The sequence below is a fragment of the Peromyscus leucopus genome, chromosome 20 (genome assembly GCF_004664715.2).
Source record: "Peromyscus leucopus breed LL Stock chromosome 20, UCI_PerLeu_2.1, whole genome shotgun sequence".
Taxonomy (NCBI): Eukaryota; Metazoa; Chordata; class Mammalia; order Rodentia; family Cricetidae; genus Peromyscus; species Peromyscus leucopus.
In genome coordinates, this window is record NC_051080.1 from 16,825,825 (window position 1) to 16,847,741 (window position 21,917).

The 21,917-nt window shown below is 51.8% G+C and overlaps 1 protein-coding gene across 4 annotated transcripts in view; it reads right to left on the minus strand.

The window, feature by feature from the left end:
* Tafa5 (TAFA chemokine like family member 5) overlaps positions 1-19,074 on the minus strand; it is a 212,607-nt gene extending 193,533 nt beyond the window's left edge. For 2 of the 4 annotated variants that reach the window (XM_028878164.2, XM_028878166.2), the window contains exon 1: positions 18,800-19,070. In XM_028878164.2, coding sequence (XP_028733997.1) covers positions 18,800-18,911 — 112 coding nt within the window. In that variant the 5' untranslated portion in view covers positions 18,912-19,070. Of the gene's footprint in view, positions 1-18,799 lie in introns of all 4 variants that reach the window. The other 2 variants (XM_028878167.1, XM_028878160.2) reach the window with 2 other exon arrangements.
* Between the last annotated feature and the right edge of the window lie 2,843 nt (positions 19,075-21,917).

Consider the following 21,917-nt stretch of genomic DNA (forward strand, 5'->3'; position numbering starts at 1 on the left):
TGCTGTCACATGCCAGCGTCACTGGACTGGAAAACAGGGTGGGCCTTTGCCAGCATTCACCCCCATCTCGCCTGCCCAGGAGGACAGCAGAGAGAGGAACACACAGAAGGAAGGGATGGGGGAGAGAGTAGGCCTCTTGGGCACCCAAGCAGAGAGCCTGGCCCTGGAAATCACACTATCTGGCTTCATCGTAGCCACGGGACATAGGGACAGGGAGTTAGCAGCAGGACAAGGCAGCACAAATTGGACTGGGTTCTGAAGCTCCCTGAGTATAGGCCTGTTTTCTTCCTGGAACACCGTTCAAGGCCTGCGGTAGCTCAGGGCCAAGCCAGTGGTCAGCAGTTCCAGATATGTGCGTGTGTGTGTGTGTGTGTGTGTGTGTGTGTGTGTGCTGGACAGAGCAGACACAAGCTTCCTAGTCCGCACTGAGCATGCTCTGGGCCCGGGCCTACCCAGAGTTGCCTTCTGGGACATCCTCTCAGATCCAGACTCACACTATGGGTCTCAGAGGGCTCAGAAGTAGCGGAAGGGGAAGGGCAGAGGGCCTGGAAGGAGTTGGAAAAGTCACTTCCATTAATACCTGCCACAGGCAGCACAACACACCGGCCCGGAAGCCTGCGGTCTAAGGTTCTGGCCTCCACTGGGTACCTCCTGGTGTGAACAACATGGCTATGGATGCCCTGTCAACTGGCCAAAGAGCCTATCTCTGAAAGAAGTGCGGGCCTAGAAGATGAAGTCAACTTGGGAGTCCATTGCCCGGGACTAGAGCACCACCCCACACACATGTAGACACATATGGGTCAGAGACTAGCTACCTTCCCTGATGTAGGGAGGGGCCATGAGGTAGAAGTCCCACATGCCAGATCTAAGGGGGTCTCTCTCATAACACTTGTAACCTTTGGGGTTTCTAGGGCAAAGGGACAGAGGAGTGACCATCTCACAGCACAGTTTTCTTTTGAGGTAAGGAGGACATTTGAGGACTTGTAAGCCATGGTCACATAGGGGATGGCTAGACCAAATGCCTCTAAAAAACATGTAGCAGTGGTGAGTTGCACTAGGACAAATTCATCTCAAATGAACCTAACCCAGTGAGGCTATAGGAACAGCTGGATCTCTCTGTAAGTGTGTGTGTGTGTGGGGGGGGGGGGTCTTATCTTCTGGGTTGAGCAGGCCTAGACAGGCAACCACACTTCCCCAGGCTGGGAGGCATACTCCACCTAGAAGGTAAATTCCAACATGGACCCAGCCATCAACCCACAGGAAATCCTCCTCCATCTGACATGGGAGACACTGTGAACTTCAGCACTGTCCCTGCCCCTAGCTCCTGACCTCAGACATAAGGACAAATCTGAGGTGCCAAAGCATTACAAAGGCTTAAAGCCAGTGGGCTTCACTCTACAAAGTCACGGAGTCCCATCACCATGGATATGGCCTCTCTGGTGGCATCCCCAGCACTGACAGCAAGTGGGGCATGTTCCCATTCCGCTCAGCAGTTAATGCCCCAGGATGCTTTGAGGATGTCTGTGGAGAATATTCCACTTGCTTAAATTGCACCACAACCACGCGGCTGGGTGACAAGGACAGGAAGATGTGACGTGTGTGGTGCCATGGGCCCAGGCTGTGCTAAGCTCTCCAGGAGGGTATTAAGCGAGGCCATTAATATGTAGTTAAAAAATTCTCAATCTCCACCAGCATATGCCGTTCTACCTAATTTTGATCAACTTAAATGTAAAAGTGTCTCTGTGCTTCTACTAGAGTTTTACCGCCATCTGGTTTAATTAGTCCTTGGGTAGTGCACCATAAAGTTAACGGCAGGAACGTTGCGGGGCCAATCAGAAGGCGGGCTGTCAAGCCCTATGTCACTGGGTTTCTGTCTCCTGACTGATAAGAGGTCAAGGCTGGAGGTAGCTGGGTGGTGGTGCTGCTAGGCGATCACACAGGGAAAGTCTGGGGTCCGAAGGTAGCCTCCTTGGTTTCCCTCTGACCTGGCAGGGTGGAGCCTGTATGTTGAGCCTACCTGGAGGAGGGACACCTGTCCACAAAGACCAAAGCGAGGCCCAGATGGCTCTGGTTGGAATTGAGGTAAGGAGCCCAGAAAGTCTCCCATCTGGTTGACATGACAACTTTTTTCAGAAGAGTGGCTCTAGATGTCCCCTCCTCTGCTGGGACCTGCATGGCCACTACCCTATGCCTTGTGTCATCCACAGACACACCTAAGGGGCTGGCAGCAGAGTGTCCTGTTTCTGTCCTGGTTCCGAGGCCAGACTCCCAGTCCTCCAGGGAAGACGCTCCCACATAATCAGGAGGCAGTGCTCAGTTGCTACTGAGAGATAGGACGGTTCTGCAAGTGTAGAAAACTCCCACCAAGCCATAAGGATGCATCCATGGAGTACTGGCCAGGTGTGGGGAGACAGTGGGAGAGACCCTAGAGCTAGGAAGGGCCAAGGCTCTACACCGAGGCCTTGGAATTGGCTGTTGAAAGGTCAGCAGGAGCTAGGCGGTGGTGGCGCACACCTTTAATCCCAGCACGCGGGAAGCAGAGCCAGGCGGATCTCTGGGTTCAAGGCCAACCTGGTCTACAGAGTGAGTTCCAGGGAAGGTGCCAAAGCTACACAGAGAAACCTTGTCTTGAAAAACCAAAAAAGAAGGAGGAGGAGGAGGAGGCAGAGAAGGAGGAGGAGAAGGAGGAGGAGGAGGCAGAGAAGGAGGAGGAGAAGGAGGAGGAGGAGGAAGAGGAGGAGGAGGAGGAGGAGGAGGAGGAGGAGGAGGAGAAGAAGAAGAAGAAGAAGAAGAAGAAGAAGAAGAAGAAGAAGAAGAAGAAGAAGAAGAAGAAGAAGAAGAAGAAGAAGAAGAAGAAGAAGAAGAAGAAGAAAGGTCAGCGGGACCTCAAGACAGTCCCAGGGTTAAGGAAGACCAGGGTGGAATAGAGGTGACCCGGAGGAAAGATGAGATAGGTGGAAGGAGTGAGGAACCCTGGGCATAGAATCGAAGTGAGTGGCAGAGTAGATATGGCCAAGCGCAGGGCAACAATGACTTGGGACAGGGATCTACAGTTGCTGGAGCCTGCCTGATGCCCTGGTTGCACGATGACGACCTAATTCTGCACTAGCCTGCTGGAACCTCTGTCTCTTACTACAGAAAGGTCACGAACAGAGGTTGGCCTGGAAAGGAGGCCCACGGTTCATCCAGCATTGGGCCACTATGGTTTCACCATCAAAACGGCAACTAAAGTGTAAGCCTTGCAGTTTTTGAGTTTAGAGATGCCACAAAAGGGTCAGCCCAGAATTACAGTCTTGTGACTGTGACTTGAACACTCTGGGACACTTTAAGTGATGAAAAGACCATGAGAACCATGTGGCCAGTGGACATTTCCTTTCTGCTTTGCCTTCCAAAGAACCCAACATGTCACCTCAGTACAACCAAGACCACGTCTACTCGAACATAGCTAATAGACATTCTCCCTACATTTAGGCAGGTCCAGAGGAGAGCCTGTGGCCACTACCCAGGATGTGAAGCCCATGCCGATGCCCACACAGCAGAGCGTCAAGACTCAAAGGTCATAACAAAGTCATCCCCCAAATACTGAAATTAAATTTATTAAGAGTTAACAGCTCTTCAGTGAATTTATTAATCAATTTGACAACGCCTGGGGATTGTAATATAAAAATAATCAGTTGGCCTTCTCACCAACGTGAGGTGCCAAGAAGGTGTCATTTACTTTTCCAGTGCCCACTGCCGCAGCCTGCAAAAACTTATTGTTACATTAATTGAGATGAAAATTTCTCAGTGTGGAATTTCAGGGGGAGTGTGTGCGCATTTCCTTCATTTGCACACAGGGATGGGTGGCAGCTAGTGGCCAGCACTAGATTCCCATGCCCTGCCCCCTTCCACTGTACCACACAGCAACTGGCCTCAGGATCGGGAGCTGCCATCCCAGAGAAACCAACAGAAAGACGGACACATGGGACCTTTTCACAGAAATGCATGAAAGGCTCTAAGAACAGAAAAAGAGCTCAGCCCTATCCCTTCTCTCCTTTGTCCTATTAGGCAGCTGGGAAACCTCACCCAAGCTGAGGCCATTGTATTGTGAACCCTGATAGATAGCCCCAGCTTCATCTTAGCAGGAAGCTCTGGTCCCAAGGAAGGAAACAGTCCAAACAGACTTCTCCAAAAGGCATCAGCATCACTGAAGGGCCACATCCAGAGCAAACGGGAGCCTGCAGGGAACACGCAATACACGGGTCACTCTTTCTGCACTCGGTCCAAGGCCGGGGCACCAGGGCATACAGCAGACATGAGTCATACCAACTCAGGGATTCAGCCTGCACCAGAGTGAACCACCCAGTCTCAGGAAGTTCACAGTGGCTCTGGCCATGCTGAAGGAGGAATGAGTGTGTTACACTCTCTCAATCCCACTATTTCCCAATCCCATACATAGCTGGTACTGAATGCTGCCCAGAAGCAAAGCCACCCCTCTAAATGAAATACAACCTGAACCAAAGGAACATAGTCTCCCCCTACAAGCATGTTGCTGGATGCATGCTGGCCCTGGGGGTACCCAGGCCCAATACTACTTCCTCTCCAAGAAGCCCCCTGTGTGTGGCTAGCACTAGGCCAGGGGAGAGTACTTGCTGAGAGCCGCTGTGCTGGCTCTGCAGCAAGAGTGAGCACAGGCTGGCCCCCTGGCCTACCTTCTGGTCTCCCTGCCAGTCTGCACCCAGGGAGTCTTAGTTTCAGATTTTATTTGCCCTGAGTTCTACTTAAAAGTCTCTTGGAAATTACCACTTGTCTGTAAGCATAGTGAAGGACATTATTCATTATTCTATACTGTAGTGTGGCCAAGACACATGAAAGGGATAGGGATGCCTCAACCCACATCATCCACAAAGAGGCATCCCTCCCACACGGCACCTCGACAGGCTCCAACCACCTTGCTGCCTGGGTCTGTCAGATGGTCTGCAGATGGGCTTCACAAACACAGACACACAGAGCATACAGTTTGTGGGGGTCACTTTCTCCAAATCACAGCCAGAGTCCTGGCTTCCTTCCGTGGCATCACCTCCCAGAAGCCCTCCTATCGTCTCTGCATCCTGGGGCCCAGTCTTTGGCCACCAACCTGGGGATGCTCATGAATGCTGCTGTCCCTCTCTGAGACTATTCAGCACCTGCAACTGTCAGGTGCCCTTTACCCATGGAGAGCCGACTTCACCTGAACAGGGGTGATGTACCACCCACATGTCAGCCCCCTCCTCTTAGGCTGTCCCTGGCTTCCTGAGGCAGGAAGAGCCTCCTCATAACAGCAACTGAAACACAAAGTTTCCGTTCCTCACCCTGGCAGGGTGTAAGGGTGTTGCCACAAGGGTTTCTGGGTCTGCCAAAGTTGGCCAGAGAAAGGGGTGGCTGTAGAACAGAAATGAAGAGACACTTTGTAGCTTAGGAACATGGTGTTGACCGAAGCCTATCATCCTTGCCTGATGTGGAGGTGAGGGTTCTGAGTGTTCAAAACCCAACATCTCACACAGAGATTAAAGGGCACCACAGTGATTCTCTATGACGCTCCGCTTCTCTGTGTATAGAAAGCAGATTCAGGCTTCTAGCCTCCCACCGGGAGGGTCACTGCAGTGAAATACATACACTGGCTGGTACCATCTGTTTGCAACAAGAAATTTAAAACATAGGCACTTACTGAAATCAAAGGATTCTGGTGAGAATGGGTGGGTCCCTGGGGACTACGGTATTGTCACAGCAGTGAAGCTGGCCTAACCCAATGACATACCCTGAGCATGGTGATGATGTCAGACAGGGTGTTTCCTGGTCCAACACGTGGCATTAGAGGTCAAGTCCTGAAACTTCGAAAAGCCCTGCAATGCTCTCCAGAAGAAGCCGCAGCAAATGAGTGGACCTTCTACAAGAGTCTTTCCCTCGGGAACTGCAAGTACCTATCAGCCAGGCAATGCTGATGTGTCTTGTTGAGCCACATGGCCCACCTAGAGAGGACATAGCCAAGACCCATCACTGGTGTACCACACTGTAGGGTGGAGGGGCTCTGGGTTTTCTGAACATGAAAAGCTGAGGATTCTTAGCCTTGTGTGCGGATGTAGAACACTCCACACAGTCTACAGCTAACACATGTTTTATGAGTAGAAAAGATGGAGAAGGAAAGGGCTGAATGGACTCTAGGTCTTTCTGGGCTGTGACCTGGGAGTCAGGGCTTCTCTGGGAGTTTTGCTTAGGTAAGCTGAGCTCAAAGGCTCCCCAAGCCCCACATCACACCACACCAGCCCAGTTGCCTTTTCTCTCAAGGTCTTTGTCCCCATTCCTGTCGATCATCAGAGAGGTAAGTGGACTTCCCTCTTGACCCTGTCCACATCTCCTCAAATCCCACCTCATACTCTATCATTGAGTGGCAGCTGTCACATCTTCCAAGATGTGTTCTATGTGCCAGTGATCTCTGTGACCTCCTGGTGAAGGATCGTGCATGGGTACATGCTACTGCATTGGTTTTAAGTGAAGCGTACACTCAAGGCCCACAGCCTCAGACTGTGGGTACTGTTAAAATTTGCAGACAGCCTCCCTTGTAGGTCCTAGACAGAGGCTTCAGACGCCAAGATGGAGGTACACGGTCAACAGAGAAAGTCACATGTACATACAAGCCAGGTAGAAGTTCAGGTAAGGACACAGCAGAAAGCAAGTCCAGCTTCCACAATCAGTGTGGCAATGGTGGCAGGTGAGATCGGGAACCCCTGAGTCACATTCCCCAGAAACAGCTGGATGCTGGCAGGCACCTAGGGGGTTCTTTACAAAAGGGCAGGGTTTTGTTTATTTGTTTGTTTGTTTAATTCATGTCTGTTTAGTTACAACATGCACTTCATGTGGCAAGAATAGAGAAGCCATGGGCAGGCTGGTTCCCCCCACCTGCACCACTGTTCTGTTCAGCATAGAATCAGCCAGTCCTGGATCTGTCCTCCGGAGCCATTGTCCCATGTGTTCCAGGTCACCTGACACGGTGTGCTCTCATCTCTCAGAGCATTCTGGCTACTTCTGGATTCCAGAGAAACCACATAGCCACCTGAGGAGAGGTTGATGACTGAGGTTCAGTTCAATGTCCTGACACTCAGTGAAGACTCCGAGGCTTTCCAAGTGCCTTTACAAATGGCTTCTGCTCCATTCTGGAACATCAGGGCAAAAATAGAAGCGAGAGAGTATGTTGCTGTGCTCAGGAAGAGCCTGGATTCGGACCCAAATGTGGTCTCCTGAGAGAAACTCCACCTCGCTATGGGACAGTCTTGAAACAGGAAAAATGCCAGAGCCATTGAATCTGCTGACCACACAATTCCAAAGTCCCAGTGCATGTACTCACCTGTTAGGGTGATTTTCTTAGTCCAGGGAGCTCAGGATTCCAAGCTCTGGCCTTCGGAAACTTCTCCAACTTCATTATCTACAACAGCTCCAGCAGCCAAGTCCCCCATTCAGAATCAACCCCAGTGGGTCCCTTAGGTTCCCAGAGGGAAGACATCTGTCTTCAGGGTCTGTAACTGCAGTTTCCACACACTTAGCTTCGTGTGGAGTTTCAGACTCAAAGGTGTTTCAGCAAGGATAGAATTCTACACATCATCAGTCCCACAGAAGCTGAGAGCTTTGCCCAGGCCAAGCCCCCATGTCCCTCACAGATGGAGACAATTGGTGGGAAACAGAGAAAGCCTCCTACTCATCTCTCCACACCCAGCCAGCAGGTCCTTCCCAGAAATGAGCCAGTGAGGAAAGGGGCAAAAAGAGTGGGAACAGCTATGCCGCAGGCTACAGACGACTCTGCCTGGCTCTTTCAGCCACCATAGCATGGGAGCCGAGAAACATAAATTAGCACCAATTAATGAGCCCATTTCACTTGATTTAGGATATGCCATCACGTGGCAAAATGCTACAAGAGAGATGTCATTTAAACCAGGGTAAAAGTATTTCTCTGGATGGAAGGCCACTAGCATAGGCCACACAGTATTTAAGAATCCTTTGGAGTTGTTAGCATTTTATCTGATAAAAAAAAAAAAACAAAAAAAAAAAAACAGCATAGCAAAGAGCCTCTGGAAACCTCCAAAGACTGCTCCAATATCCCATAAAATGAGCCACCCAGATTCAGGCTCCAGGCTTTGAGGCTCCTCTAAATCGGCTTACTTGGGTGTTCAATATAATCAAATGCATGGCAGATACAAGACAAGCCACATCTATTCCTTTCTGACTCAGTCTGGATGTTTCATAGCAGCCCAAACATTAACAGGGTTTTAAAATCTATTCTTAGGTCAGTCAGGCCAGAAAAAAAACATCCCTCTGTTGTCTTGCTACCCAGTGGCTTTTGAAATGAAGAAAGGAATTCGTGGACAAAACATAGGCATGGCCCTTCCTAACTTCAGAAGGCAGATAACTCTTGGGTCATGGCTGTCAGTGATGAGACTAGAAGAGGCTTCTATGGGGTTAATAGTCCCTCCCATTCCCATTCGAAGCTCAAGATCTAAAACATATGGTGGATGAGGTCATTCAGTGAAATTAACAGGGTGTCCCAAAGTCCTCAGACTCTAGAACCTACATCTGCACCGCCTCAATTCTGTTTCCTGAGAAATTCCTCAGAAGCCATCTACCAGCTGGGGTACGGTGCATAGGTACCAGGTATGCTGGCTGGGATGCCTGGAAGGCGAGCAGAATCAAGAAATGTTCCACCCAACCCAGCCCTTCACACACATACACACACACACACACACACACACACACACACACACACACACAGCCTCTGAGGATAGAGAAAGGAGGCCCTTCTAGGTTCCTCAATGAACTCAGTTCCCATCCCCCACTTCATCAGATGTTCTGGGACTCGTGGGGGTTCCCGGGTAGAGGCTGGAAACACCTTCAACTTTGTTTATCTACACCTCTGATGGGCCATCAGCTCAGCCCATCCACAGCCTCGCTCTGAGTCTAATAGGAAAGCACCTCCCACCAGACACACACTGTGTCTCTAAGACGCTTCAGTGGCAGAGACAAGACTGCGAGGCCAGCAGAGCTTACCCTGGAAGCCCCTCCACCTTTAAAACCCTCTCCTCTCCACCCCAAACCTTGTGCTGCCTGGAAACGGGAACTTCCTGAGAGCAGCAGACATGGCTGTCCTCGTATTTCCATTTCTGCTGAGCACCACAGGGGGCTGGGGCTGGTACAGAGGTGGTGAGTACAATTGAAGGGCATGAAGATGCCCTGGAAAGCCTGTGCTGTACGGGCCTTGCCTTTGCCTTCCCAGGCAGGGCCCGGACCTGAGCTCCTCTGAGAGCTCAGAGTGGCTGTGCCCAGAACAGAAACCTCCTTCAGCTCAAGACATGTGAAGGGTGTGAACCAGCTGTTCTGAGACTCTAGGTTAGCTGACCTGGGATGAGGGAATGTCCAAGTGTGGGTGACAGGGGACAGTGCCACTTAAGGAAAGAGCCATCTTTTAACCAAGTAACAATGAGACTGACATTCTGGGCTGTCCCCAGCATGGCCTTAAGCATCTATCACTCCAGCAAGTCTTCTCACTGCAAATGCTTCAGGCACCAGATACACCTCAGCCTATATACACGGGCCTGGGCTTCAACTGCCTTCCCTCATCCCTGATGGCATAAGGAAGCCCCTAGGAGGGTTCTGAGGTGTGCCACTGTATACTGTTGCCAAAGAGGTGGTCAAGGGTGGGTAGGAACCAGCTGAGAACTCTATGATTCACACGTCAATCTTGCGGGCATAGAGCCCATAATGCAGCCAGCCACCACCAGCCTTCCAGGCATGCCCACCTCAGCAACAAACTTGGAGATCCGTGGATGCCCAGGATCCCCTGGAGATACCTGCCATGACCTCTGGAGTTCATTTTGAATCATCAAAGTGAAACACAGCGGAGATATTCATTGGGAAATAATCAGCTTCACTGAGTGAATGACGGGTACATTCCCATAGGCTACATGGCTAAAGCCAAAAGTAAGCAGCTGTCACTACAGCCTTGTGTTGGTCAAGGACAAGGGAGAATGCCAGAGTATGGGGGTGGGTGGTCTCGTGGCTACATGCTGTGGCCTTTCACCTTGATTCTGAGGCTGCAGACAGACTCTGTAGGTCCAAGTGAGAGATCTGCAATCCACTCCTGGTAAAATCTCAGCCCTGGAGGTCAGTTACTACCATCCATTTCAAGCAGGGGAACCAGGACCCAAAGAAGGAAGGTAGACCCTTGCTTGGCGTGTGACATGAACAAAGGACACACAGTAGTCAAGTCACACTGACCATGGAAGGCCTAGTGCAGAGGATCAAGAGCCCCGGGGTCTATCTCTACTGCCTCCTAACTGGCTTTCACGGTGCCCTCTCTTGGGCCACACTCACAGTTCCTTGCCTTGCTGGGCGAAGGACAGATTAACAGATGAACCTTGAGGGATCTATAAGAACAGTCCAGCCTTTGTCTCCCCTTGTTCTATCAACCTGGGGTCTCCAGAGGCTACTGCGGTTGGAGACCCAGAAGACAGATTTTGTTTATTACACCCTATCGAGGAGGAAGAGCTGGGATGTGCAGTTCCCTCAGATGATAGAGGGACTAAAGGTAACTGTGAGTGAGTGAGTGAGTGAGTGAGTGAGTGAGTGAGTGAGTGAGTGAGTGTGTGTGTGTGAAGCTGGTCACAACATCAGGACACATCTCAGTTCTTCCATGGGACACATGAGGCAGAGATATACAGTTCTGGTAGATGATCTGGGGACTGCAGGTAACTGTGAGTGTGGGTGTGGGTATGTGGGGGGGTGCTGGTCACCACACCAGAACACACATCTCAGTTCTCCCATGGGACATATGTGGCCATCCCATGTATGATAGGAAACCAGAAAGGGTCATGTTTGCCTTTGAGATACAGAAACATAGAAATCCCAACCCAAGTGTCCACAAGAAAAGAGCATATTGGCAGAGAGAAGATACTCAGGTATGAATGGGTCTGAGTCCCTGGGGAGCACCCGAGGGAGGCCGCACTTACCCAGGGCAGAGTGACCTGGGGCTGAAGTAGGGGCAGACCGGAACAGAACCACGCCTACTCTCCATCCCCACAATGTAGTCTCAGGCCACAGCTTCCCAGACACTGAAACGAAGCAGCCAAGCTTTCACAAGCAGGGTCAGAACTTCCCACCGAGAAAAGGACGGGCTCTAGACACCCCAGAACACTGTGAAATCACACGTGGGAACTGGGCTGCCTCCAAGAGAGAAGAGCATAATTAAGCAAGTGGGTGGATGAAGAAGGGTTAATGGGTTCCTCTGTCACTACGCTGGACCCGGGATGTTTGACTGCCTCTAAATGGCTTCACCACCATCAGCGCTATGGCTTCATGTGTGATAGCTACAGAAAATGAAGACTCGGAAAAGAGGCTGCAAGCAACCTTCAAAACGCGCTGGTCCCAGCTCTGGAAAATAGCAGCTGAGGAAACGTGTGGAGACACCTTCCCTGTAGCAGAAAGTGGTTCCAACAGCACAGGCAGCCAGGAAGAGGCCTCACAGCATCCACAAAGCCCACACAAGCCTTCTAGGCAGAAGAAAGCCCTACCAGGTCCCTGCAGTGGGACACCCTTGGACCCCAAACAGGCTGTGCAGCTCAGAAGGGTTCTCAGCCTCACTCCTTGTCAGTAGTCCAGAACTCTGAAGTCTCAATCGCACAAGCTGAGAGATGCCTGCACATTCCTGTCCACTGGGGACTGACAGGCAGGAAACTCGTGAGCATCCAGTCTCCAAGGGACAAGTGGCTGGGGCCACCTTTGGTCAGCACAACTAGGAAAGGGTAGGGCTATGGCAGTGTGTGTCAGGGGCGGGGAATGCTGTTCATACCCTCCAGTGCACTGAGATGGTCCAGGTGTCTAAGATGCCCTTGAGAAACTGACTCAGAGTGAGAACAGAGCAAAGAAAAGTCCTCGGAGATGACAAGGATATGCTGATTGTTAGAGCTAAGCAAATGAGGAACTCACCTGAGGGTGAAGAGTCTTGTATTCTGGCACCCTGAGAAGGCCCCCTCTACCCCCAGGTACACTTTTTAAAAGAGTGAGCATAGGACAGGAATGCCACCATTTGCTTTCCTTTCAATAAAACTGTCAGAACCATGGGTCTTCAGGGATCTGAAAGGTTCAGTCCCTTTGCAGAAGGCAATGGCTCTTTGCTCCAGCCAGCGCCTGTTTTCAGTCTCTAGCCTCTCTCCCCCTGTCCACCCCAGTCCCAAGATCCCATTGCTACACCTCAGCACCACCCTTAGTCCTGTGGCCGAGCTCTCTGCTCTACAGACACACCCACTTATCAACAGGGTCATCCAGTCCTTCCAGTCCTTCCCAAGCCATAGAAAGATAAGAGCTGATCCTGACGCAGGACTATCCAGTTACTTCAATCACTTCCCTCCAGCTTACCGGCTGTGGTGAGGTAGAAATGGCACCTTCTCTGGACTTTTCTATCTTTGCAAACATCATCAGAAGGCAGTGAAGCACCTGCAGCATTCTGGGAAAATGCTGTTTATTCTTTCTACACCGAGCAAGGGTGACCCCAAGCATAAAGGAGGAAGAGCTGTTTGGAGAAACTGGGGAGAAGAGAGGGACAGGGCCTCAGGAACTAACAGGCAAGGCTTCCTGTGAGTGGGACCACTTGTTGGGGAGCTCTAGGCCTGGGGAGAGTTAAAAGAGATGGCCATCTGAGAAGGAGTCAAGACTTATAATCAGGTAGACCAGCAACGCGCACCCCGAATCCCTGCATCCCAAGACCGCAAGGGATGCAGAAAGACTCAGACAGACTTAGCAAACAGACTCAGGCTCCAGGATATGACTGGGAGAGAAGCAGTGGGTGGCTCTGTATGTGTATGCATGTGTGTATGTGTGTGTGTGTGTGTGTGTGTGTGTGTGCGTGCGCGCGCGCGTGCGCGCGGATCTGTCTGTCTGTCTTCCACAGCATGAAAGAGAAACACAAGCAGCTTGTTACAGCCTACCTGAGGAGTTGACTTCTTTGTGATTTGGGGTTTTCTTTGCAATGGAGCGATAGAAATCAAGGCCTTGTGCTGTGCTAAGCAAACACTCTACCCCTGAGCTGTGAATCCCTAGACCTCTTTACCTCTTTATTATGAGTCAGGATCTCACTAAGTTGTCTGGGTTGACCTTGAACTTGGAATCAGATTCTCCTGCCTCAACAGGAGTACAGGATGAGCGTTCTGTGTTTTGTTTCATATGCATTCAGAGAACAGCACCCACGCCCCAGAGCCATGATCAACTGGTTCTTCACTCTGGACATCCTATTCCTTGTGACAATACTCTTGACATCAGGGACCCTGAGGGCTAGATTGCCCCATCTGCTTGTCATAGCCCTCCCTGTCTCTCGCTCTGCAAACAAAGCCCAAACAAGCAGGCTGAGTGTGAGGGGCCACTGGTTAACCCCAAAATGGATGGGGTGGCACCTCTGTGCCCAGTGCAGTGTGGTGGGTGGCGAGAAGAGACAGCCCAAGGACCCTAGAGAATGCAGTGGTAGACAGAGAGCCTTTCCTAACACTCTCCAGTCTCTCCTCTGTGTAGACTGCCGGCCTTTCCCACAGTGATGTCAGCTCTAGGACAGCAGTCATCTCGTCTACTTCTGTCCTCCACAGCCTGGCACAGGCCTGAAGTTTCCCAGCACACACCAAACACACATGCCAGAGGTTCCATCTCCAGCTTCACACACCACTCTGGCCTCCCTTGTGAAGCCTGGAAGGTGAGTCCAGGGACAGGTCTTTTGCAAAGGGGAGACAAACCACAGAGTAACAAGGGAGTCCTGCCATCCACCATCCTCAATGGCAGAGTCTGCTAAATTGGGGCTTGGATTCCCAGGATGTGGAAGGGCAAGGTCCCAAAGGAGCTCCCAGAACAGTCACCCAGACTCCCTGCCAACGCTAAGTCTAAGCCAGGATAGCTCAGCTCCAGGACAGCTCACACTATTTCATTTAGCTGGTGCACTCTGGAGCAGAGACATCTGAAGGGAGGAGGGGTCAGTGACATTCAGGGGATGCCAGGGACCTGCCCAGAAACCCCAGTTCACAGAAATCCCCGAGGCAGCTCAGAGGTACTGGTAAATGGAAGTGAGCCTTTAGGAAGGAAGGTGGAACCCCAACCAGTTCAGCTCCTGGCCCTCACAGGCCTTGAGTCAGTGACTGGTGACACATACCTAGAAGCAGCTGGGAGTTCTCATCAGCCATGCCCAGATTCTAGCCAGGGTGCTGCCCATCCACTCCTGCACTGATCTCAGGGGCTGGGCATCACTATAGGCCTGGGTGACAGGTGGCAATCTGTAGAGGTCATTAACTCCAGCACACCAAGTTTTAAAGCAAAAATGAGGTCTTTTAAAGAGGCAGCTGCCGAGCTATATAAAGAAATGGGGATTTTAATGTTTTGCTTTTTTTCCCTCTTCTACTGCGGCATTATCATAACATTCCCCCATAATTACGCCCATAAAGTCACCTGAAAGTACTTTCACACCACAAAAGTTGATCTACATATTTTATGCCCTGGGTGTAGAAGCAAGTCCAGGTCTGAAAATTTAGCAGGAAGGAGTGTTATCTAGTCAAGCTCTCTTCGGGTTCCGGTTGCCTCTGACCTCATTGAAGTCCAGATAGCTCACAGTTGGTGGAAGCAAGGAGCCAGCCCAGTGTGGAAGTGTAAAGAAGGCAGTAGACACTGGCCTCAAGGAGAGGTTGGGGGAAGAACAGGGGTGGTCCAGACCCTCTGCCCAGGAGCAGCCCTCACTCTGGAAAGAAGGAGATGGATAGTCAAGTCCAAGTCGCTCCTTGCAGGTTTCTAAACAGAAAACCCTCGGAGGAGGCAAACAGCCTCTGCCTCCTTCCTCCTGGGGCTCTGAATGCAGCTAGGGAAAATGGTTTACCATTATATTACGTGGCTGAAAGAAAAGCACATTTCACCCTAGGACATTCATCAAAAAAAAAAAAAAACAATAAACAAAAAAACAGGGAGGGGGAGAGGGGAGAGGGAAGGGGAGAGGAAAGAGAGAGAGAGAGAGAGAGAGAGAGAGAGAGAGAGAGAGAGAGAAAACGCAAGCGCCTGACTGACTCCTGAAAGGCATCACTTCCTGAAGCCTCTGGTATTTCTGAGAACTCCAGAAGCCACATTTGATCAGCAGGAATACAGCACATTGTCATCTCCACTAAATATGCCACAAATTGTATTTGTAAAGGAAATGCATGTTGGGGACCATCAAAGTGCCTACGGTCGGTTAGTATTCTAATGGATTAAAAACAATTCAAAACTTGTTTGTAATTTCTTCTATTCGCAGCTGCGGCCGTGAGATTTAACTGAACGGCACAATTCAATTTTAACAGGATTTGTTTGAAAAAAAAAAAAAAAAACTATGTTAAACAGGCAGCCCCCATGCCTCTCCTCCACCGGACTCCCCAGTGCTCTGAAATGAGGCCATTCTTATGGCATTTACATGCCAAGAGCGTCTGTCCACCACGCGGCTCTGAAGACGGAACTTGCCATCTATGCTAAAGCAGTCTCCTTTATTCCAGAACTGAACACTGCTGCTCCCAAGCACCAAAGTCAAGGCTCGATGTCACAAAGCTCATCATTTTCTCCACGCTCCTTGTTGTTATTATCCCCCCAACACGGCACAAGCCAGTGTGGAAAGAAGAACTCTTTGGTGCAAGCATGGTACACAGCACATCATCCCCAGGTCCTACCTCATTCAACAGCGGCGTCTGGCCGGCTGACCTTCCTGCTCCACACACTGGAGCAATTCAAACACGCCAGCCCTTCCAAACCACACTCTGAGGAGTTTCCCAAGCCCCAGAATAAAGCGCGTGCCCCTTCCTCACAACAGCCATCACCTAACTTTGCCGGGAGCCCTTGGTAAGCACGCTGGGTGCTTGCTTACGAAGTGGACCTTACAAGTAACGTTGAGCACACACGAACTAGAACACCCATTTTAAAGGCAGCCTCACGGGGGAATGACTCTCTCTCTCTCTCTCTCTCTCTCTCTCTCTCTCTCTCTCTCTCTCTTCCTGGCAATTCTTCCCCAATCCCTGAAAAATGACAAGGCTGAGTCACCATAGCAACCAGCCTAATTGGTGGACTGCAGGTCTTTCTCTAGCCAGAGGGTGGAGCCCACCTCCTTAATATGAATCTCAAGCGCCTCGCAAAGGACATCCAATGGGCAAGAGCTGTTGAATCCCCCAACAGAAACCAGGCCAGGAAATAATCCAGTTTCCTCAGATTAGTGCCAGGAAGTGAGCACCATGTGTGTTACAGAGAAACATACACACCATAGGCTACATCACCGAGCCCTAAAAGATGGACAAGCAGCTTCCCAAATGTATCTGCTCTGTAGCATAAAGACGCTTAGGGTAATAAAAGTCCTTACTGAAACATCTTGCACACAAGGATGCTAACTATCCTTCATCCTAGATATGTTGAACGAGAGGCTGGAAATCACAGGAACTATTTAATTATCATTTTCCATGCTAAGAAAAATGGAATATTCTTTTCCCCCCAGGATTGCAGTTCCCAGCTATAAATTATCATGATGTTATATTGTATTTTAGAGAAATGTTTTAATTTCTCCAACTGCATTTCTGGTGTAATGGGGTGTGTCTGAAAAACGTTAGCTTATTGTCAATTATTCCATTACGAGGAGATGGAAACAGCCATCAAAATGTGGCTGCTCAAAGCTCTGCTATTAAGGGGCTCTTGCTCTTCTGAATATGACATTCTTACCAACTGCCCTTGTAGCAGAGAACGAACTTTCAGGATGGAAGGGAGGCCTGCTAAAGACAGAGGAGGGTGAAGCTGACTCTCCTGTCCCTTCTCTGCATGTATGAGACTCCGTCCCCTCCAGTCAGATCAAGGGGATGAAGAAGTAAGGACACGTTTTTGATTCACACTGCGGGCTGGAAGACGAGGGACAGAGGCTATACTGGCTGTGAGTGGATACAAGGTACAGCTTGGTGGCATGCTGAAGTGCTGAGTGTTGCTCAAGAGCTGGGTTGTCATTCACTTAGCAGCAGTGGATAGCTGTCCCTTTTCCCACTGGCAGAACTGCCTCTACCCACCCAGTCTGTAGCTCTGGACTCTCATGCTGACCCAAGGATACTGTTAACAGAACCTGCCCAGGAAGTACAGCCAGCTCCAGATTTCAGCTCCCTGTGCCCCACCCCCCACCCCCACTCCCCAACACACACGAAGACTGCTGAATGGGCCATTTGGGGGATAGCACCGGGAAAGTGCATTCCATCTGACAGCCCCTGTCCAGTTCTGGAGTTTACCTGACTCCTCCCGTATCACTAAGAAAGCAAGGCTCAAGGGTACCTGGGGAAGCCCCTGAAAGTAGCCAGCAGGCTGCAGAAGGCTAAGCAATGGGCAGTCTCTTGTGGCTCACATCATCATCCTTTCCTAGGGCAGCTAGGACAACCAGGTTAGACCGCTACCAGCAGCCATCCTCTTGCTTGCTGATCCTCAGTGGGAGGTGCCACAGCAACACAGGGGGCCGCAGACTGGTTGAAACAACTGGGGCAATTACCGCTCTGGGCCTACTTGAATTTCCCTCAAGACGCCTCCATGCTGGGGGTTAAGCTATCCTTAAAGCAGAGTTGTCCCAGGACTCTGACGACAAATTTGGTCATAACTTGAGTCTCCGAGGCTGCTGCAATCTCATTACAGAGACAGGAGGAGCTGGAATTGGGAGAGAGGAGGCCCTAGGCTCTAGTGATGGCTGGGGGGGTGGGGGGTGGGAGGAATCGCTTGATGATGGCCTTTTATTTTATTTTCATTTTGTAAAGAATCCATATTTTTTTCATCACCACCCCTCCTTGCCTGTGGCAATTTTCCATGACAGGTGTTCCCTGGCACTAGTTCTTCCTGTCCGCAGAGACGACGGGAAGGTAAGAATCAGTAACCAGGCAAGCTCCCATCCCTGCTGGAGCCTGTGCCCGGGACGCTAACCAGCCTCCACCCACCCCACCAGCTACCAACAGGCACCAGGCACCAGGCACCAGCCAGGACAATGCCTTCCCACTCTACACCAGCCCCAAATCTGTACGTACAGGACTCAGATAATCGTTTCCCAGATGCGACCTACCACCACTCACCGTCCGGCTCCCAGCCCAACCCAGCTCCAGCGCCCAGTACCAGGCACCGACCAACCCGCACCTCCCTCTGCAGCCCTCGCCAGACCCACTGGGTCGCCAATTCATTCCTCCAAACCACCCTCGTAGCGGTAGCGGGCCCTCCCCTCCAGTGGCATCCGTCCCCTTACTTCTCCTTTTACAGAAAGCGTCTGGCGAGCCCGCTTCCCATCAAGGCAGAAGCTCCGCCACGCGTCGGAACCCAAGCCGCGCTCCCGCCGGAGGAGTCCCGCTCGGGCTCGGCTGCCGCGTCCCCACAAGTCCCCGGAGGGAGTGTCGCCGGCGGGAAGCTCAGCGCGCGCAGTTCCGCTCGGTCGCCAGCTTGGGCCAGAGCGGCGACCGCACGGCGGGCAGCAGGCAGCGGGCACCGCCGCGCAGGGACGCGCCGTGCCGGCTTGGGCCTGACGCCGGCCCTGCTGGCGAGTCCGCGGAAGCACGCTCGGGCTGGTGCGCCCGGCGGCGGAGTGCCTGGAACCCGGAGCCGCCTGCACCCAGCCCTCCCGGGCCAGCGGAGCAGCGGCCAGGACCCGGGACCGCGCGCCACAAGCTCGCAACTCTGCACCGACGCGGGCCGCCCCGCCGGGGCTGGGGCAGGGGCCGAGCCGGGGATCTGAGGCCCGTTTGGGGCCCGGGTGCACGGTACTCACTGCAGTAAGCGATGAGCAGGCTGGCCAGGATCATGAACGCCCAAAAAGTTGAGGACATGCTGGGCAGGGCGGTCGCATCTTGCCGGCTGCTGGTCCTGGGCGATGGCGCCATTGAAGCCGCGGTGCCCGCGCGGGGGGCAGCAGCGCGTCTCAGCAGCCGGCCCTGCCCGCGCCCCCGCGCCGGCCTCCACGTGCGGGCCCCGCGCGTGCCATCCTCCTCCTCGTCCTCCTCCTCGTCCCCGTGCTCCTTTGCCGCCGCCGCGCCCGGGCCCCGGCCCACTGCGCCCCGCGCCGCCCGCCCCGCGTCGCGCCCGCGCCCGCGCCGCCCGCGCCCGTGCTCGCCCGCCCGGGGACGCCAGCCCGCGGCTCTGGGCGTCGCTGCGCGTCCCGGCTCGGCGCGCCCCGTCACCAGTGCGAGGGGCGCGCCTGGAGCGCGTGCCCGGCGTGACGGGGCCCCGCACTGGCCCGGGACTGGAGAGGGAGGCGGGCAGAGGGGACGGCGAGCCCCAGCCGGGCCTCTGGATGGCGACAGAGACGGCCCAGCGTACCCATAGCCTCCTGGACCCTGGGTGCGCAGGACCCGCAGGGCCAGTGGGAAGTTTGTGGACTTGGGACCCTCCCAGAGTCTTCCACCAAAGGCCCTGGGGTCACAGACTTTGTTTGGTATGGATCGGGAGAGTGAATCCAGAGTTTAGATCAAGCAAAGGATGCTGCGTTGAGCCTGTTGCCCACTTGTGTCCAGCACCAGGGCTCCAGGGTGTGCATTGATGTTCTAGGCCCACCAGGGAGCATCTGGGGGCACTTGCCCTGCCCTTACTCCAGAGCTTACCACCCTGTGGACTCTTGCATCCACCCTAAGAAGACATTCCTTTACATCTGCCCAGAAACACTTCCTTGTCCCGAGTGCACTTCAGCCTCTACCTAAGCTCTGGTTCCTGGTGCCTGCTCTCCTCCTCCATCTTCCAGAGTATGTGTAGGGCAAAGTCACTGAGCCGGTTTTCTGAGGAGGGCAGCAATGGTTATAGCTTCTCGGCTGTGCGTTTCCTGTCATTGTGGAAGAGGTTTGTACCTGTAAACCAGATGAGTTGGGTGAAGTCACTTTTCCACCTTCCCTAGTAAGCCCCTTGAAGACCAGGAGGTGACTCATAAATCCAGGTGTTTCCCAGATGGCCCTGTGGGTACATGGCCATGAGATTCCCTCTCCTTGCCTTCCTACACATCAGTGGACACGCTAATAAAACCCACTGTTTGGGGTTCATTGGCCTTTGTTAGAAAGGGAGACCTTACCCCACGTCACTAACTAGGTGGTCACCAGCGTAAGCCTCTCACCATACACCTTGCTCCAGTGTGGCATTTTAAAGGGACTAGGAAGTAGATAAAGCTACCAAGGGGCTAAGGGAAGACAGGTACCCAGGCCCTACATGCAATGCACACATGCATGTACTCCACATGCACAGCTAGATCTCATGTACATGCACACATGCACACCATATGGCTGCATGAAGATATTCCACAAACACACACTCCACATGCATGCATGCCACAGGCCTGTATGCACACAACCCACATGTATGCCTATTTATACATGTCATCACAGGGCCACAAGCACACCCTCCCCCCCACATGTGCATGTACAAGGCACCAACATGAATATGCATGTTACCTGGCCACATATACCTCCACATATATGCACATATAAACACACACATTCAGATACATAAATGCCATATACAGCACACATGTGCATGCACATATACAAAGCACTTACATATACACACATATATAACACATCACTGCACTCCACACACATGCATCTGAATGCATACATGTCACATGGCCACACCTCCACATGAATGCACATACAGTTACACAAGCCACAAGACCACCTACACACACATGCAGAGAAGGTGCAAGTACTTCCTCTCACAAGCAAACACACTTCCAAACCAGTGCTAATGAACTGAGGCAGGCTTCACACTAAGACCACCTAGCCCCTGGCAATGTTCTCTCTATAATATGATCATGTCCACCAAGGGGGTATCCCACTAATTTCCAATTCCTGTTTAATTAAGAGCCAAATTTTCCAGGTACTGCCTTTCCCAGGACAGCCTCTTCCAGCTTACTTTCCTGCAGGGAGGAGAGTCTGCAGAAACCAGATCTTCTGGCATTGTCAAGTGAGCAGGGTGGTAGCCCCTCTTGTCTTCAGTATTCCAGATGGACACCTCTGCCCCTGGCCCAGGGAGGGGTCCCTCAACTGGGTTCTGCCAACCAGACCATGGCTGTCCGAATCTGCTTTCACACACAAACACACCTTCCTTTGATCTGTATCTTTTATACTGAAAAAGAGACAAAGCTCTAAACCCTCCCATATTCCACTTCTTCCAGTCCACCCTGAAATTCTTCTCTGAGACAGGTGTCCTTTCACACAACATGCATTTATTGAATGCCACGAATTTATCGATGACAGGCACAACGGGCCAGAAAGACAATAATATCTGTATTTTCTCTCCCTGGGAAGTTTGTAGTGGGTTTGAGAAATACACAAGGAAAATGCAATCACATTCGTGTGATGGGTATCATGGTGAGAAAGATTCAAAGGTACTATTGGAATGTTTGTGCTTGTTTTAAAAGTGACTTATTTGTGTGTGTGTGTGTGTGTGTGTGTGTGTGTGTGTGTGTGTGTGTGTGCTCCCGTGTATGCACTTATTCAGTTTTGTTGTGCAGCACTGTGCATGCTGCACAGGCCAGAAGAGGGCACTGGGGCCCATGGAACTGGGATTACAGGTAGTTGTAAGCCACCCATTGGTGCTGGAGCCCAACTCAGATCCTCTGGAAGAGCAACAAGAACTCCTAAACCACTGAGCCATCTCTCGGTCACTCTGTTGGAACATTCAACCGAAGGTTGAGTTCTGGGGTTCTGTAAGCAATATCTGGGAGAGTTTCTGAGATGTGTTACAGACAGACTTTTGTGCCATCTTTAGTGTGCATGCAAGCACGTCTGCGTGCACAAACACACACACACACACACACACACACACACACACACACACACACACATCTGAAATAAAAGCCTTACAGAATAGCACTTACCCAGTTACTGTCTCTGATATTTTCTATT